The sequence below is a fragment of the Carettochelys insculpta genome, chromosome 1, assembly GCF_033958435.1.
Source record: "Carettochelys insculpta isolate YL-2023 chromosome 1, ASM3395843v1, whole genome shotgun sequence".
In the NCBI taxonomy this organism is placed as follows: domain Eukaryota; kingdom Metazoa; phylum Chordata; order Testudines; family Carettochelyidae; genus Carettochelys; species Carettochelys insculpta.
In genome coordinates this window covers 163,058,513-163,078,734 of record NC_134137.1, presented here as the reverse complement: position 1 = coordinate 163,078,734, position 20,222 = coordinate 163,058,513, and the positions used below count along the sequence as shown (strand labels likewise).

The 20,222-nt window shown below is 40.7% G+C and overlaps 1 protein-coding gene across 11 annotated transcripts in view; it reads left to right on the top strand.

The window, feature by feature from the left end:
* DMD (dystrophin) overlaps nucleotides 1-20,222 on the top strand; it is a 2,199,436-nt gene that overhangs the window by 841,413 nt on the left and 1,337,801 nt on the right. For all 11 annotated transcript variants that reach the window (XM_074994601.1, XM_074994607.1, XM_074994584.1 and 8 more), the window contains 3 exons: nucleotides 7,646-7,747; nucleotides 7,841-7,948; nucleotides 16,168-16,347. In XM_074994601.1, the coding sequence (XP_074850702.1) occupies nucleotides 7,646-7,747; nucleotides 7,841-7,948; nucleotides 16,168-16,347 (390 nt within the window). The remainder of the gene's footprint in view (nucleotides 1-7,645; nucleotides 7,748-7,840; nucleotides 7,949-16,167; nucleotides 16,348-20,222) is intronic.

Below are 20,222 nucleotides of genomic sequence, written 5' to 3'. Positions count from 1 at the left end.
TGTTAGGGTATAGAATGAAGATGCATGGTCCCCCGTGATTGGAGGGGAGGCTAGAAGACTCTCCTAGTGAGGAGACTATAGAGCACCATTCTCATGAGACAAGGGAGGAGAGTGAACTGGTACATGGAAGACTCAGAGAATATGAACTTTTGTTCTTGTTGTTGTTGTTGTTGTTGTTTTGGTTTTTTTTTCATTCCAAGTATTGGCAGAGAAAATCTTGTAACTTTGGTTAGTACCTGGAAGTAGCATCTTTCCCAGCTATTAACTCAGGTCTTTTCTCTTAATGACCCCTGCTGTGTTTACTGGGAGGTTGATTATCTGGAGCTATTTGTTGCCTTTCTAATAATTTCCTGACAATCCTGCTATTAAATTAATCCAAACTGTGCATACAGTTAGCATCTCAATGACCCAGCATACATCAACTATGCCAAATAACTAGGTCATATCCAGTATTTATAAACTATTGTACGTCAGCCCTATGTTCTTCGCGATAGATATGTATTCATGGTCTCTTGTGAGTAGGGATGGAGATAGCAACCTTTTAAACTTGTGATTGGTTTGAAAAAAATAGATGGCATTTAAGTGTGCTGATCTGAAGAGACAATTTGTCAGCTGTGCACGTGCAATATGCACACACATTTGTGCCTTTGCTTTGTATATGCAAGCATCTGCTAAGAATTCACATGTTTGCACAAATCCACTGCTATCGTACATAATGATGCTTGTAAATAAGAGTATGTGAAGGGCAAATGTTTGCTGGCATGCAGAAAAATATGTACCTACATAAGTGAAAATCCAAGGCTAAAATGGTGCACAATGGTGGGAAAAAGATAATTCTGTTTTGTAAAGGATCTTGATATTTCAAACTTCAATTTTCTTTTAATCTACGTATCGAGCGAAAAAGACACTGCCAGAGAGAGTGCGTGCGACAGGGGAAGCTGAGGCACGATGTGCAAAACGCAAATATTCTAAATCTTTCACTGGAATGTCCCTCTGGGTTTTACCCTGCAACCCAGGCCAGTGTACACGGTGGCCAATCTCAGTGGGGTCATACAGGGTTGTGACGTGAATCTCTGCAATAGGTATCTTACCCTGAAAGAAGGATCAAGGCTTTTTAAGGGTAAAAACAAAGACAGTTTATTAAGGGTAACACAAAACAAACAACTGAGTAACCTAAACTAACAGACTAAATATTTCCCCCACACAACTAGTTTTAGCACAAGGTTTAATCAATTTAAAACTAGAGCCTTTTGAACTTGTAATACTGCAACAAGCAGCAATGCTGCAACAAGCAGCAAAATTAGTTAAACCCTTTTACTTACTGCACATCCCAGGGATTTCATTGTGATCTTCCTTGTGTGCTGCAAAGGGAAACTGGTTAATATACAGAGCTTTTCAATAATAAATAGCCCGCTGTGGGGTGTTATCCCTCACAGACAGGTTGGGGAGAGCTTTCTAACTCTCAACCCTGTTTCCAGAGTTCCCTCCTACAGTTGCTCTGGTCGCTCAAGCTCCCTCTCGAGCAAGGGGGGGAGCAGATCTTGTGGGGCTGCCTTGTTTGGACAGCTCCCGGGGTATAGCGGAGAGTTCACCTCCTACGGTGGATCCAACTATATCCCAATCTGGAGTCCCTCTTTGGGTGATTCCTATTTTTGGGGTTGCCTCGTTTGGACAACTCCCTATTAGGGCTACCTTTTACGGCACTCCCTTAAAATAACCCCAATCTGGGACCACCTCTTACGGTTGATCCTCTGAAATGGGTCTACCCTTTGTGGGCTAGTTTCAAAATAATATGAGCTCTGTTCCCTTTAAGGATTAAACAATTAAATACAATTTACTATTCTACTGTGTGGCATGCATCAGCTCCTTTGGCTGGTTTTAAAATACCGCCCCCTGTGCTTTACTTTTAAACTAGTGTGCTAAGGGTTACAAAATCTGAGCCACATCAAAAGGATCTGGCTCACTCCCAGTCCACTCCTTCTTATATGCTACTGTCTCTTTAAATGCTAACAGTTCTATATTATACTAGCACATCCAACAACATGCAAATATACAACAACAAGCATAAAATAAACACATTAAATTACTCATTACAATTATACTTTAGTTTACCTCTTTCCTAGATCTGTCTCCAGGCACTGGGCCTGAAATCACTTCGTATAGATGCTAAGAAGTGATAGCCAGCACAGGCACGTTTTTACAGCGCTGCGCAAGGCCTGACAGAAAGAGAAGAAAACAGAGAACAGGAGAAAAAAAGACCAACGTGGTTAACAAAAAAACCTCCTGTGGAAAACGGCCTTTAATTCCCGTCACCGGCCACCGGCAATGGTCGATGAGGGGAAGGGCAGGACCGCTGCTGCGGTTTGTCCCTGTCACAGGGCGCGCGCTTGTCAGGCGGCATCACCTGCCTAGACAAACCCTGCAGAAAAAACACCGGAGCCTTCAAGGATGGTGGCAAACAGGAGCTCTTCTGCGTCCCTCGATGACTATGGGTGCTCAGTCCGAGTTCCTGTATTCGATCCTCTTCGTGTCTTCGACATCCCACGGTGGCTGGGGTACGATGATTGACATGACGCTTGTTGTCGTCTTTCTTCCTTCTTCTAGTGATTTCAGTCCAGCTCTTTTTGTGATCCACTTGGGTCCGCTGCTCCGACACGACTGACTGAGCCCGGGGTCTGCTCCCAAATTTATAGAGCAGCTACGGACCTGGTTGAAAACCTCTGCCTGTCAGGTCCGCATCCTGGTTGCCCAGGCAACCAGGTAACATTCCCTATTACATATTAATTAGGCATCCTAAATGCACCTATCAACTATCAGAATTTTGAACTCTTGCTCATGAATATTAATGGCCTTCATAAATATTCATACCAACTGACCTCTTCAACGGTCGCCCTTATATACTTTGTATTGCCTAACATTATACAGTGTTTTAAAAGAGATTTTTGAAGTAAATTTTTTATGAATGAAATATAATTTTTATGGGGTTTGATAGGGAATAAATTCACCACTTTAAATAGTGTGAATTTTCCTTGTAAATGCTCAGTTCCTAAGGCTATTTGGTTAAGATGCGGGGAGAGCCACACAGGCACCACAGCCCATGGCCAGGGACATATCAATCACCTCAGAATGAGGATTTTTCAACACTAAGAAAAAAGAAAAAAAAACGCAAAAGTTTCCATGAAAGAGAAATGGAGCCCTGGTTGTGAGACACTGTGCTTAGCAACTGAGGGGTTAAACTGGGAGCCTAGAAATTTAATCTTCCCAATAACTCACCAAGTGAGTGACCAGGAAACAAAGTAGCTTTATGAAATTTTCTGTGTCTAGGGTTGCTAGACTTTCAAAAAGCTTATGTGGGACATGGAGCCACACTGGCAGCCCTAGCCTCAGGAACCCCAGCTGCGGATGGCGAATTTCCATAACAAGTCCCATATCTCACATTTATGCAAAAGTATCCCACAGGGCTGCTGAGGTGGGTCGGGGGACCTCAGCCGCTCCAGGGGACATTTTGCATAAATGAGGGATGCAGGACTTGTCATGGAAATTCATGACCATTCTGTGGGTTGTCTAATTACAACTTTGTCTATATCAGTCTGTACCCACTAAATGTTTTTAATTAGGCAAATCAACATTTGCTCATGGAAGAAGAGATTCCACTGGAGAATTTCCAACCAGGAGTAATTCTGCATATGTTCAAAACAGTGTTTGTGACTTCAGTGGCACATATTTTGTCTTAGTTCTTTCACTGGGATCACCCCTAAGATACAATGGAAAATATTCTCCAAAAAGTGTATACAATATTCCTTTCATTGATGAGAAAAGAAATTTCCAACGTATGTTAAGAGTGCCTGTATAAATTGCACATCAGAGGGTTTACCTGTGGAAGCCAGTAAATAATAGAAGTCAAATAATATTCAAGCTGAATTGTAGTATGAAGAATTGTCACCCTTGGAGTGTGGTCTAGAAGCTGGGGGAATTCATATGCCCTCTAACCATTCAGCTGGGCTGGCCTCTCTTACACTCCTCTACTGATGACACAGCCAGCTTGCCTGGGCTTGATTATTACCCAATGTGACAGTCAGTGGTGCCAGACATAAAACTGAACTAGCTTTACCTAAAATCACTCATGGAAAATCAGAAGGCACCAGCCAATTTTCCAGCTCCGCAGGCTTGCACTCCAGAATTATACCATTTTACACTGCATAGAGATTTAACAGTTCAAGCTAACTAATTGGCTTTCTCCCTTAATGTAGGAAAGTATTTAGCAGCCTTTGTTTACACAGCTCAGGTTTCCTTAGACACTTCAGTCAAAACACACTGGTGAAGGTAAAACAGAAAACAAGTTTATTAATGAAAGAAAGACAGATTTTATGTATGTTAGGTGATAGCAAGCAGATCAAAGCAGATTACTTATCAAATAAACAAAAACTAAGACACATATACAGGTTGGACTTACCTGGTCTGGGACCCTTGGTACCAGAGCAGTTCTGAATGAGGGGTTTTATCAGACTGGGATGGTCCCCTGCTGCTAGCCCCATTTCTGCCCCAGTCTGCCACCCAGCCTCTTGTCTCAGCCAGTCTATCCCATCCCCAGTTCCCAGCCCTGCCATGGGCTGTCCCAGCTCCTCTGCAGGCATGGTGGCAGCACCATGGCCATGGCTCCCATCCCCACTGCAGCCCCAGCTTTGACATCACAGCTGCGACTCCCACGTGGCTGTTACCACAGCAGGGCTGGGAGCAGGGGCCACCCCAGCAGCCCTGAGCTGCCATCCTTCCTGCTTACCGAGTCCTGGCTACAGATGTTCTCTGGCCTGGGAACATCTGTGATCTTCTCACATGATGGATGTTGCTGGATGAAAGCATCCCAGTATAGGGAGGTGCAACCTGTACTCAATAGTATTTCAATTACCAATTTCTCACCCTTACTGATAATACAAACAGTCCACCAAGTTTCCTAAAAAGGCCATAAATCCCCTTTCCCTCTGCTCCTGTCTTTGTTCCTCAGGTGTTACCAGGCATTCTCTTCTGTGGAGAGTGAGGTCACAAGATGATCTCACTCCCTGCCTTATATAGTTCCTCCATTAGTTGGAAGCCATTTGTTTCAGCTTAAGTTCCCAGCCCAGTTTATTTAAAAAAAAAAACGGGGGGTGGGGCAAAATGGAATTCAGTGTCACATGGTCTGGCCACAAGCCCTTGCACATCTTGCTGAGTTATAGCACCCATTACTCACAGGCTGCTGACATGTGCAAAAGAAGGCGAGCTCTTTGATGATGGTTCATAGACACTATATCTAGCCTTTCCTTTTTGTACCTGAAAGGCTTGTTGTGGGTATTACCCAGACTAAGCACGCTGAAATACAGATACATAGTCTATATTCATTACTTCAGATACAAGGGTGACACATGCACACAAAAAGGATAATCATATTCAACAAATCATAGTTTTCTAATGACAGCTCATATAACACATCTTGCACAAAGTGCATCATAATTATGTTGGAATCATATCATCATACCTCAGTAATGAATACAGAGTGCAATGTCACAGTGAGTTTTGCCATTTATTTTAATGATTAGGATTTCATCCCATTAATTAGGTTATTGGGCTAAATTTTTGAGTATTCAAAGCTCAAATTCATGCGCGCACACACACACACACACACACACACACACACACAGATCTATCTCTACTGTACATGGTGAGTTGAGTTTCAGGAACTGCTACATTAGTTTTGCACTTCAAATCAATGGGTCAGCTGTTATCTTCGGCTATGTCTACACTATAGAGATCTTTCAAAAGAAGCTCTTCCAAAACATCTCTTCCAGAAGAACTTCTTTTGAAAGAGTACATCCACACACAAAAAGCGGATTAAAAGAGGGATCTGCTCTTTCAATAGAGAGAGTCCACACAGCTCCTGCTATTTCGAAAGAACAAGAAAGGGATCAAAAAATCAGGGCCCATGAGGTCTGCTCTTTCAGGAGAAAATGGGCCTGTGGAGTGTCTACATGTTTTCTTCCAAAAGAAGCTTTTGAAAGGGGGAGGGGCTCTCTTCCTGAAATGGGAAAGGAAGAGCGATTTTGAAAGGACTGCTGCATTCTTTTGATTTACTTTTGAAAGAATGCTTTTAGTTTGTTAGATGCTCTGCAGAATCTTTCAAAAGAGCCCCATTCTTTTGAAAAATCTTTCGTAAGAACTTGCTAGTGTACATGCAGCCTTCCTGAAAATGCAGCTTTTAGGAAGGGGGAGTGTATTCCTCAGTTTTACAGTATTCCATATATGTGCTGCTTGGGGGGGAAAAAAAAGGCAATGTTTTAAATCTACCGTTCTTTCTATGAAGGCTGATCAGTGATATTTTTCATGTTTCCAGTCTATCAGTAAAAGATCTGAGACAACTCTTCATGATGGAAATACTTAATTTAATGCAAGAGGTCTGTTCTGCTTTGCTCCTTAATGAAGTCAAAAACATGTCACACATTGCATTTTCTTCTGTGGTGTGTCATCCATGTCATGCTTGGCCACACAGTCAGGTGATGTCCTCAAAGTGCCTTTTACCTTACTAAGGAGCCTGGCATAATATTACTGCAATTCTTACCATGCAAAATTGCGGCATCCTTTACTTATACTGCAGATGTATTAATACACTGTTTACAATGTTTGGGTGGGATTAGGATTTTTTATTTTAAAATCCAACTATTCATCTGCTGTATTTTTATTATCATAAATCACGATTCCTGCCATGGACACTATTATTTATTTAATTTATAGTATACTAATAAATAGGGAATATTGGAAGAGACCCCATGTTTCACAAACATATGTGAGGTCAAAAAGGAGAAGAATATGATGTCCTGGGCTGCAATAATAGTTTTACTGCTATTTGTTTGGGAAGACTTGAATAGCTCACGCATAATGCACTCATTCTAAAGTTAGAAAAAAGAGCTTACAGTAGCTTGCACAATCACATCTGCTTATCCCTCGCCTCCTGTTTTAGGCATTTGCCTCTTGCAAATGAAAGATAGATATGAATTTATGCTTAAAAGAGAATGGGACTATGCTTTTTTATAAAATATGAATCATGCAAGAATCCCAAATAGTAATAGTGTGCATATATGCAGATATCCATTAGGCAATAGAAAATGGCTTAATTAGCACTTTGGAGAATTTTGCTTCAGTAATTCTCACTGTGACATTGTAGGAAAAATTAAAGACTTTGATCTGCTATGCTGACAATGCTATTCCACAGCAGATTGGAATAATCTCAATGCATTTGGGACTCTACCATTATAATCAAGACTTTGGGCAACCCTAATTACTTTTCAAATTGTTATGTTTTTGGCACCATCAAGTTTAGAAGCTATAATAAGTATCGGGCTTCATGAAAATGTACTCTCCATATTTGGTATCTAAATTGATTCCCGTTTCTAGGATTTATAGATTAACAGATTCTTTACATTGCACTTCTATTTCAAGTAATAATTGCATGCACTTCAGGGTGATACAGAACATGCTCTATGTTTTTTAAGAGTGATAATTAAAAGGGAAGGTTATCAAGTGTTTTCATCGAGACTTTCAGTGCCATACGAAAATATTATGAGTTCCATAACACAAAATATTTGCTAAGTGCTGTGTGCCTGGCTTTCTCTTTTAGGATCTGGGAGACCGATGGGCAGCTATTTGCAGATGGACAGAGGATCGCTGGGTCCTTCTGCAAGACATTCTTTGGAAGTGGCAGCAATTTGCTGAGGAGCAGGTGAGTTATGTTGTCCATTATTAATGAAAACATTGTTTAAAAATTGTATTCTGAATGGTCATACTGAAGGCTTTTCCTCTTTCTTTATTTCAGTGCCTTTTTGATATGTGGCTTAGCGAAAAAGAGGATGCAGTTAGCAAGATTCCTGCAACTGGCTTTAAAGATCAGAATGAAATGGTTGCGAGCCTGAGACAGTTGGCTGTATGTATTTCCCATTGTTCAGTTTTTATTTTGTTTTGCTTTCCTCGTTCATGAGTCTATCTAGACATCCGGAATCAGCCAATTGAACAGCTTCCATATTTCTTGGGATGACTTGTAGTTGGAGAGCCTAGAGTCCTCAGCGGTTGCCTGATCTTGCTTATTAAACAGCTACTTGCCACTTGACTTTGCAACCTAATAGAGTTCTTTGAATATATTTTGTTATATATACATTTGTAACTTATCTAATTCAGATAGATGTATATATAAAGTACATACACAGCTTCAATTCACAATGGTTGTACGTACATAGTTTATTTTATATAAATAAAAATAGACACAAAACTATGTTGAAAACACTATTAAGATCTCAAAGTCAAGGTCTCAAAAGTTAGGAAATGCCAGATTTGAAGGTGTCTATACAGCCACGATTCAGCCCTTTTTTGAATGTATATTATGATGAAGTCTGGAACTGCATGATCATGTAGTATTTTTCTCGAGAGCTTTCTTGACATATCTAGTGAATGGGTAGATATTCGATATTTCTTTTTATCCTCCCTTTTCAGTGAATGTGTATCCAAAATTGTGTAGATTGAACACCATCCAAACCCAGCAGAGACTACAACATGATTAATTTAGTCCTGGGCATTTTTATAGTTCTCTCATCATCGCATCTGAATGCTTCTCAGACGTCAATGAATTTATTTTCACAATCCCTCTGCCCTACTACCAGCTCAGTGCTCTTTCCTGGAAATCAAAAACATGCAGTTCATCACCTTTAATAAGTGAAACCTACTATTTTGAATTCTATAACCTTGTAGGAGAGAATCTTGCACCTCTAGCCAGGCTTGAGAAAGGGGCACATGAGGAGCCTGTTTTAGCTCCTATGCACAGCTGACTGGACTTTTACTGGCCTGCTCAGTGGTACCTACTGGATGTTCCCATTGGAAACTGGTTTCCTGGCAGCCCTAACTGAGATGCTTACTGCATCTGGAGCGTGATATGTTTTGATTATGATGGTGGTTTCTTTAAAAAAATAGAATAGAGTGGCAATTTGATACACTGTAAGAACTGTTCACATTGGGCAGAGGCAGAGATGAGCAGCTAAGAAGATGAAGGGAATGGAAGGCCTGTCTCATGAGAGAGGGTTGGGAGAGCTTGGCTTGTTCAGTATAACAAATCAAAGACTGAGAAGGGGACATGACTTCACCATCAATGCTTTAGGAGGGTAAACATTAGGAAGGATGAAGAGCAATTTCAACTGAAGTGACTTTCTGAGTCACTATAGACGCTCGTCAGCATACTTGGCTCAATCTAATTCTTGACCTTCCCCCCCACCCCTCCACTCTCTGATTTGCTCACCTTGATTATCTTTTTCTGATTTGTCCTCCTTGCTTACAGTTTTTGGTTCTCTGTGCCTTAAATATTGAGTCTGGTCTGGTCTGGCTATGGTCTGAAGAAGTGGGTCTGTCCCACGAAAGCTCACCTAATAAACTATTTTGCTAGTCTTTAAAGTGCTACTTGACTGCTTTTTGTTTTGATAGTGTATAGACTTGCATGGCTTACTCTCTGTTACTATTCAACTGAAGGTTAGTGTTGGCTCAAGAACCAGTAGGTTCTGACACAGCCTTTTAATACAGGTACATAATTATTTCTCAGAGACAGCTGGACAAATGTATGAGTGCTATTTTGTGATGATGTCAAGACTCTTTCCCCACTCTGGGACTCTGAGTGCAGAAAGTGGGGGCCCGCAAAGACTTAAAAACACCTTGCCTATACAAAGGCTTCACTTTAAAAACTTCCCAAGGTGACAGATCCGCTGGAGGATAGATCCACCACCACCCCAGTCTTCAGAAATCCCTTTAACCCAAGCAGACACACTGGGGAATGTCTCCTTCCAGGGCAATCTCCAGCCCTATTCTCCCCTTATAGAGGGCTTGAGCGCAAAGGGGGCTGTAACTTGATATCTGGCCTTGCCTAAGGCAGGGACAAAGACAGACCCTTCTCAGAGCACAGGTATCAGATCATTTGCTTAAAAAAAGGATAATTTATTTAGTAAATGAGAAAATAAATAATGGGATTGCAACAGAGAGAATACTTCTTGAGATTCAGCTTAAAAGTTACCGGGGAAAAAATCAAGTCATTAACATAAGCAACAGTAATCAGGATAGTAACAGAGAGGTAGCCATGTTAGTCTGTACGCCAGCAAAACAAATCAGCAGAAAAGTATTAAATAGGATAGTCCATCCACACCAAAATCAAAATAACCATAAACTGATCATGTCTAACTCCACATTTCCCTTCTACTTTCGTCTATGGCTGATTTTGAAGTGGTCAGGGTATTTATTGGATTCATTCCAGCTGCATGGGAGACATCCTCCTCTCTCTATCTTCCCTCTGTCTCAGCCAGCAGACAGAGACTGCTTAAACTGCAATTGTTTTGAGTTCAAAAAATAGTTTCTCTTCCTTCCATTGGCTTACCTGGCAATCCCCAGCTAAAAGTTTAAACTGTTAAGCTGTTAACCCTTTACTTGAATTCATTCATGGCAGATGGGGTAGCTTGTGATGACATGGGGCACAGTCAACAGCCCTGAGACATGCTTGCTATTTGTATTGCATTCCTAAAAGTTTGATCTTTAGGATTTCAGCTGACTACCTTCAGGGGTCAGGAAGAGATTTTTTCCCCCTCTCAGTGCATTATAGGATGGTATTTGCACATTTTCCCTCTGAATCACCAAGGATGGCCATGACTCGAGATGGAACATTGGACAGGGAGGACCAATAGACTTAGCTGCCACCAAGCATTCTCTTTCTCAGGTGCTTGGCACATTGATTCTTGTTCACAAGCTGAGGATCTAACTCTCATGACATCGAAGTCTATTTTTCCCCTAGATCTGAGTGACAATAACCTTGGGGTGATTTCTCATCTTCTTTGGCAGTATGAGGGTACATATTTCTTGCCAACACTATCTGAGTACATATCACATAATCATTTATCTGCTGTTGTGGGGAGACTTGGTAAATTAATGCACTTCTTTCCTCCTCCTCTCTGCTCAAGCACATAATAATCTGGTCTCTTAAGAGTTATGGTACGTTAGTCTTTTTTGGAGTTACAGTAGAGTTGCTGAGGAGGTGATGTTAGCCTTTGTTATACAGAAAGTCAGACTAGATGACCTGGTGACCTTAAACCAGACTTGTATGTATGGGACTTGTGTGAAGTAACTTTATTGAGATGACTCTACATACAATAAGATGGAGGGGTACATGTTCATGGCAGTGAAGTTGAACTACCATTATTGTTATAAGAAATTGCCCAAGTAACTTCTTCTTGTGCAACTACTAACTATCTGGAAATGTGGAAGAATACTGGTTCATAGGTGACATGATATCCATGAATGGCTGTCCTTAGGGATGTCTGGGGCAACCCAACCTGCTCCAGGCCCTGCCTCATCTCACCTGTGCCATGTGTTAGCTAAAAAAATGTAAAATCCTGGTGAAGACAATGTAGCTTGTTGCTGTCACACATTAGCAGACTGACGTAATCCTTGGTGTGGAGTAGAGGAAGAATTATAGGCTTCATCTCAACTTGCTAACATGGAAGTAGTACAGCTGTCTTGTGTTCTGTAAAAATGTACCTTTCATTTGCTATTATTGTTAAGAACACACCTTTCCCCCAATACAGCAAGTGCTTTGGAAAGAAAGCACTGATGGCTATTCAAAGTAAATGTCACTTATCAATCTTCCTTAAGAATCTAAGAATGGTTGTACCTGTTGTATCCTGTCTTTCAACAATCACAGGTGCCCCAGTGGGAATGAACAGAAAGACAATCATGCAGTGTTCCATCCCTTCCTGCCGATTCCCAGCTTCTGGCAGAGGCAAGGGACACCATCCTTGTGCATCCTGGCTAATAGTCATTGGTGGACCTATCCTACATTAACTTATCCAGTTCTTTTTGAACCCTTTTGTTGTCTTGCCTTTCACAACATCCTCTGGCAAAAAAAAAAAAAAAAAAACTCCCCAAGTTGACTGTCCATTACATGAAGAAATACTTATTTTTTATTTGTTTTAAATCTGCTGCCTATTAACTTCATTGGTTGACTCATGGTTCTTGTGTTATGAAAAGGAATAAATGACAATTTCTTATTTACTTTCTCTGCACTAGTCATGTTTTTATAGACCTCTATGATATCCCCCAGTAAGCTCTTTTCCAAACTGAAAAATCCCAGTCATACGGAAGCTGTTCCATAACCCTAATAATTTTGTTGCTCTTTTCTGAGCCTTTTCTAATTCCAGTATATCTTTTTGACATGGGCTGTCTGCATCTGCACACAGTATGCAAGATATGAGTGTACCCTGGATTTATATGGTGGCATTATGATATTTTCTATCTTATAGGCTATCTCTTTCTTAATGATTCCCAACACTGTTTGCTTTTTTCACTGCTCCTGCACATGGAGTGGATGTTTCCAGAAAACTATCCAGAATGACACCAAGGTCTTTCTTGAGGGGTAACAGCTAATTTAGACTCTCTTTTTCTATATATAGTTGGAATTACATTTTTCAATGTGCACTATTTTACATTTATCAACAATGAATTTCATCTGCCATTTTGTTGCACAGTCACATATTATCATCATAGTGGATCTAAAATTCCCTTTTCCCACATTTCAGAGGCTTAAATACAGATTGTGAGTATGTAGAAGGGATTGAGGGATGTAGTGTCTCTATATACAAGTCGTAATGTTACATCCCATATGAGGGTATATGTGCAGCCCTTTTTCTGACTTTTTCTGAAGGGTTCTGACTTTCTGTCATGGGTGTGTGTATCTCAAGAACTGGATCTTTTCTTACAATCTACCCAAAGAACTATGTTACCTGCAGGTAATCTTTCCTTTGTATGTGTATTCTAGGATGGGGTTCTTTCACAGCAGGCACCAGACTCAGCTCTGTCTGTAACAAGTGGGCAGGCAAAGCGATATTTTGTATCTGACAGTTATACCAACTCAACTCAATTGTTCCTTTGTTCATATAATTTGTACATACCATATATTGTAGAATTCCTGTTCATAGAAAACCCATCATAGCAAGTAGCAGTCTTTTTTTCCTACCTGCAAGTGGTATTTTCCATGGTTCATTCTGTATTAACACATGCAAGTTTGCTTCATTTTAGTATTAAATCTCTTTCGGGACCCAATTAGTTTAAAGGTCACGCAAGAAAAAAAATTGCTTAGATATTGCTAGTATGCACATAGATTATTACCTTGTGAGCTTTTGTTCTCTAAGACTATTTCTATTGTAGCTGGTTATATGTCCCATTTCTAAAGCATTCATTTTTATACTAAACTGTTTGAAATGGTTTTCTTGTACTGAGAACTCATTTTTTATATGTTTTATTTTTCCCTACTGCTTGCTGACCATCACTGCCACACCAGTGAATAGTTGCTTCACCTTCCCTGCCCTTCAAACAGGTGGTGTAGAAAGCATGTGAATCCCAAGTGGCTGTGTGCTGTGTTGAGTACACACTGGCCTAATAGATAGAGCACAAGCCTACGACTTGGAAAGCAAAGTAAAGGTTTTAGTCTGAGCTCTGAAAATGGACCGCTGGATCACTCCACCTCCATGTATCTCAGTTTCACCATATGGATAATTACACTGACCTCTTTTGTGCTTTCAGACCTACACATGAAAAGTTCTATGTAAGACAATGATATTATGATTAATTATATTATGTATATTGTCCCTATGGCAAGTACTCTATTAAAATATAAGTTAATGTCTAAAAATGGGTTCAGCCTAATAAGCATATCAGTAAGCAGTGACACCTATATAATCGGACATACATAAGCACTACATCATCCCAAAGTCCTGGTTTTCTTGTCTGAGTCATCCTTTGAATAGCAAAATTATTACAAATGTGTTTTACAGCAATCACTGCTTATCTGAACAGCAATAAGAAAAAATGCAGTTGCATTTTAAAAGAAGAAAAACATCTAACCAGATAATTAGCTTGAGGAAGTACATTAAAATGGGGGCAAAGAACCCATTTGCAAAGGATGCATTTGAATATAGAAGCTGTCTGCTGTATATCATTCTTCATCAAAATACAAGCGTGTTCCAAATAAGCTACTGAAAAATGTGACTGAGTGGATGTTATGACTCATCTCTATTGATAATGTATTCACCCTAAAGCAAATTGTCCATCTGTTTACACTGAAGTTTTCTGTACCTCATAGTGTGAGGTAGGGAACTATGTAGCATTGGTGATGATAAGAACATTTCCTCCCTTCAGAAGTTTAATGAAAGGATTGGTCTGCTAATTTCTAGGTTTTGTAGTAGCTAGATGGTAGGTATGAGCATGTAACTAAGAGAAACTCTTGTGCAAACAAGTGTTATGCAATTTTACAGGCATGTTTGATGGAAAGCCAATGTACAATATATTCTGACCTGAAAAAGACTTCTGTGCATTTCAAAAGTTTGTCTTATGTCAATGGAGGTTGGTCCAATAAAAGATATGACCTCACCTATCTTTTGTCTCTAATTGAATTACTTGATATGTAACTCTACAGAAAAAATCTTTGAGAGTTTGACTGTCTTGGGAACTACTCAGTTGTATTTTCCACATGATTGTTAGTGGTTTAGGTGAAATTTTGATAAAATAAAAATGAAAACTCATCCTCTGAAATTGCCTTAATTATTGTAACACTCTGTGGGTTTGGTTTTGTTTTTGTTATATTGGAGGCTTTTTTTTAAGATAAACAAGTGTGAAAGCAAAAAATCCTCAATAGGTTTGGTTATGGACCAGGTGGTAAATAATGCTCAGCAACGCATGGATACTGCAAAAATGCTGAATCACTCTCAGCCATACCTTCAGTAATTTTGGTTGGATGACAGTCCAGCTTCTGCTGCTCATGTGCACCAATAGAATAGTCAGGCAAAGCTTCCCAGACAATTCAGTGCACTATCCTGTTATGGGTGTAGGCCTTGGTTCCAGATCAGGTACCATGTCAATTTTTGACATGGATTTTATGAGAAAGCTGTTGATACAGACTCTGGTTATGTCTAACCTAAGTATTTGTGGAATTCTGAGTGGAATAAAAGGTAGGATGCTTTTTATAAAATTTAGGTTTTGGTTTTTGTTTTTTCTTTTCTTACTGGGAGCTGATATATTGTAGCTTATTTCAGGGAGTCCTAATAAGTTTCTGGAAAATATGTGTAGTCAGATTGTGGAACCTTTACTTGGGCAGAACAGAGCCTTACATCAAGCTCAAGCAGTTGGAAAACTCCTAGAACAAAGTACTGTGTAACTTATTAAGCATTTCAGAATTTGGTGCTGCTGAATGCAGCCAAATGTCTGGGCAGTAAGGCTAGGGCTACACTTGAGCCCTGCCTCAAAATAAGTTACGTACTTTGTGTTGCACAAATTTCATAAGTTATTTTGAGGTAACTTATTTTAAACTCAGTGCCAGCTATATGGCACTGAGGTTCGAAATAAATGCCTATTTTGAAATTCCCACTGGGCCTCTCACAACAAAGGATAGTGGGAATGAAATACTACGCTTCAAATAGCCCTGTTACTTTAGCATGGTTTTGGCTGTGGGGTTTCCCAAAGTAAAAAAATCAGTGTAACCATAGCCTAAACGTGTTCAGGGCAAAGTTCAGTAGAAATATAACAAGTATAAATGTCTGGAAATTTTCCAAATGAACATTTTTTTCAGTCAGATCATGCTAATTCATAGAAATAGAGGGATTCTGCAGTATTATTTCCAGTTCCAAATTTGTAATGGAGCTCAGGCAAGTTTCCATGGGAGACTGAGAGATCAATAGGAGTCACATTCCTTTGGGAACACCAACATATTCCCACAGCAGAGACTGTTCTAGTGTGCCTAAAACAAAGGATAACATTCCCATGAAAATATTATTTTTTCATGTCTATAGCTGTGAACATCAGGATAGCGAAAGTCACACAGCTTTTGGTGTTGTGATTTATAATGCCGGATGAAGCATGCTATTATGCCTGGACCTGCATCACCTGCTATATTTTATTTCCTTGTAAAGTGTGACATTTCCATTCCACTGTGTCAAACTTACCATCAGCTTTGTTATAACAAAAATCTTGAAAATAGGAATTTGTATGAATTGATGTAATCCATATTCAATTCTTAATTACCAGCACATTGTCTGAATGATTTCTTTTTCTTTCTTTCTTTCTTTCTTTTCACAGATCCTAAAAGGAGATCTAGAAATGAAGAGACAAACAATGGGTAAACTGAGCACACTCATGCAGGACCTCCTTTCAGCAGTAAAAAATAAATCAGTGGCTCAAAAGCTGGAAGGCCGTCTGGAAAGCTTTGCCCAGCGTTGGGATGGTCTTGAGCAGAAACTAGAGAGCCATTCTAAGCAGGTTTGTTATAATCCTCATTCTGCCAGCTGATCAGTAAATGCTTCGTCAGTCAAATGTTTGAAGAAGTTTTGCTGCTATTTGTCAGATCCCTGAAAATGTTTTCACTCCATGGTTTCTTTAGATAGGGTTTTAAGTTTAGGCCAAAATTATATCATGATAATTTACAGTATTTACTGGCAGTCATATCATGTAGATTATTTCAAACCATGGAGGAAAGAATATTCCAAATCTGAGAGGCCCTCACACAGATTATTCATCCAGCAACAGCCCCATCTCTGTTAACCTGAAAATTTCCAACCCAAGTTTAGCACTGATTTCAATCCGTGGCAGCAGTACATATGGAGAAATGTGCTTCTGAATGACTGCAGGTTTCAAACCACGTTAGGCTTTATAAAGTAAACCCAGTGCTTGGAAATCCACCTGACATCTGAAAGCTGAAAGTGTAGTGAGACACAGCTATCGTATTATCTCAGTGTCTTGATACAGCAGTGTGCATTCCACAGCATGATTTTGAATGGATTTAAGGCAATCCTGTGTAGAACACATTGCAAAAATCAGCAAAGCCATGAATTGCAGTATCAAGGTTCATATCAGAGAGGCCCAAATTCAAATTCATAAAATAAAATAAAAAGCTGTATTATTCCTGGTGGTCATTGAAAAGCAAGTGTAGATTTGAACACTTCAGTGCAATATTGTGAACTCAAATGGCAAATGGCAGACAAACACCTCTGACAGGGAAAATATAATTTGTCTGCACACATTTTCCATTTGCTTCCTTTGACCTACCATCCTCTCAGTCTTGACTGGACTGAACCTCAGCCAGATTTTTCTCATCCGTCTCTTTGTCTCATACTAACACTGAACAAGATGCTTTCTACTAACAGTTAGGATGATGAAAGGAATATATAGAACTGGGGGTCTGACATTCAAATATTTCATGGCCCAAACACTTATACAGGTTGGACATACCTGCTCCAGCACCCTTGGGACTGGACCAAACTGGTCCTGAACAAGGGAATTTGCTGGGCTGGGACCCCTTCCTCTCCTTTCACAAGGCTGCTGCCTGCTCCACTTGCATCCCCAGCTGGCCACCTTGCTGCTGCTGTGGATGGGCTTTCTGCTATTAGCCCCAGCTCTACTGGCTTCTGGGCTCCCATGACCCTGCCCTTCTGCCACCTGCCACTGCTTACTTTGCTGATCAAGATCAGGGTGGATGCAAAGGTCTGATCTTGTCTTTCTTTTAATCAGTGGTTAGGGCTGCTAATTGTGCTGGCCAGGGTCTGAGTAGTCTGTATGCTCAGGGGATCACAAGGTCACATGTTATGTGAGGCCCTGAATGGAATCCCTCCATTCAGGAATTATTGCAGAAGTATACTGTCTACATTCCCTAGTGACTGCCTCCATCCACTAGGGAAATATGTTACTGTGCTCAAACTTCTTAAAATCGTTCTGCTTTCATTAGAAGCTTGTTGTTGCTTAGTTTCAGAAATAACTGAGATCCTAGCATCTGAGCTCTTACAACATATCCACACAGTCATAACTTTCCTTTGCTGTTTTACTTTTATATTGTCCCTTATGTATTCTAGTTCATTATAGACTGAATTATCAATCTAGTTTAGAAAGAGAAATTTTGTATTAACATATGAGAAAGCAGGCAATAAACTGGTCAAAATTAAATGCATTGTACTCGTTATGTCTAGAGAGTAATGGGTTCTTAAAATGACCTTCTCATAGTTACAAAACATAAGTCCTGTAAACTAAAATGAAAATCTGTATACTAGGTGCTTCACTGAAACCTGCAGCTGGTAAACTACAATAAATGCACGTTTTCTTTCTGTTCCCCAAAACACACAAGTACTGAAACAACCTTAGAACATATGCTACTTTACACATTATTTAAGACGCATAGGCCAAACAGTTTTTGTAGTCATAAGTTTGAAGTCATTGTCAGGCTATACTGAAAGAAGGACTGAAAACATTTTATTTTTAGATGACTGGGACTATCTGGCAAATAAACGTTTATAGTGCAGTTAAATCCTGTAGTCATTCAATCAATACATAGGAGGCTTCTGCCAGCCTTCCCCAGTCTAAGTTCGCCAGACAACCTATTGCCATCTCTCCCTCCACTCATGTGCGAGTTACGGGGTGGTATAAAGGGGGGTAGGAGGGACTGACTGTCTGCCATACCATTACCAGCTCCCATGTTCTGCTCCTTTAAACAACACTTCTTTTTAAACCCTTTGCCAGGCCATTTATCTGGTCACTACGTACCTTCCATATGGAGTACCTACCCTAGACATCCACCCCACACTTACATAATCAATTGAGACATATGTCCTAACTCCCTTCATGCCAAAGCGCTCCCTAAATCTCCTGTGGGGAAAGGTGACCTAGGCCAGTCCAGTGTGGAGGAAAAAAGTTCCTTTCCAGTTCCACTTCAAATTGATTATTGGAATGCCCATACGGGTGTCTTGACCAAACCTGTTATATAAAAATGTATGGGGAAGGAGGGTGGAGGTGTTTCCTCAGCTGGCTCCATGCAACAAGGGGCTTCACTGCATGGGATCATCTTTCTAAACCCTTCTGCCCATCAGGTTCCCAGGAAAAGGTCAGTATTGCTGTGCTGGCCCTTTTTCTCCTTTTGCAGCAACTTGATACTGTCTCCCTTCCCTCCCAATGCCATGAAGCAATCTTCCCTTCATTTGGCCAACCATCCATATTCCACCCGAGCTTAAAGGTGTGGTTGAGATCATTCTGACATTTTGGTTCTTTATTCTTAGTGTAAAAGGTGACTGTTTTCTCCTTGTCACTTAAAATTCCAACTCAACCCCCCAAATCCTCCTCTCTTCCCTACAGACATTGATACTTTCATTTTTACATGATAAAAACATGATGGAGTCCAGTTTACTTCAGTGGAGCTCCTGTGAACTGTGGGTGTATATGAAGAACAAAAAGAAATACATATTAATAAAAGATGCTTGAGTCTCTGTGGCTGTGTCTAGACTAACCCCAAACTTGAAAGGGGGCCTGGTAATTATGGTGTCGGGAGATTACTAATGAAGTGGTGAAGTGCATATGCAGCACTTCATTAGTTAAAATCTCCCCCATGGCAAATTCAAAGTGCCTGCTTGAGTGTAGCAGCGGGTCAGCCGTGGGTACTTCAAAGTGCCCGCACTCCCTTAAAGTCCCTTTACTCCTCAAAATTTTGGAGTAGTGTGGGCACTTTGAAGTACCCGCAGTTGACCCACAGTTACACTCAAGCCGGCACTATGAAGATTCACACTTCGAAGTTGCCGTGGGGGGAATTTAAACTAATGGAGTGCTGCATATGCACCGTAGCACTTCATTAGCAATCTCCCATCACCCTAATTACCATGCCCCCTTCGAAGTCCGGGTCTAGTCTACACATGGCCTCTGTGTGTGTGTGATATCTTCATTTATCAACTACCACTCTACAGCTGCGTCTACACGTGCACGCTACTTCGAAGTAGCGGCACCAACTTCGAAATAGCGCCCGTTGCGTCTACACGCGTCGGGCGCTATTTCGAAGTTAACTTCGACGTTAGGCGGCGAGACGTTGAAGTCGCTAACCTCATGAGGAGATAGGAATAGCGCCCTACTTCGACGTTCAACGTCGAAGTAGGGACCGTGTAGACGATCCGCGTCCCGCAACGTCGAAATTGCTGGGTCCTCCATGGCGGCCATCAGCTGGGGGGTTGAGAGATGCTCTCTCTCCAGCCCCTGCGGGGCTCTATGGTCACCGTGGGCAGCAGCCCTTAGCCCAGGGCTTCTGGCTGCTTCTGTGGCAGCTGGGGATCTATGCTGCAGGCACAGGGTCTGCAACCAGTTGTCAGCTCTGTGTATCTTGTGTCGTT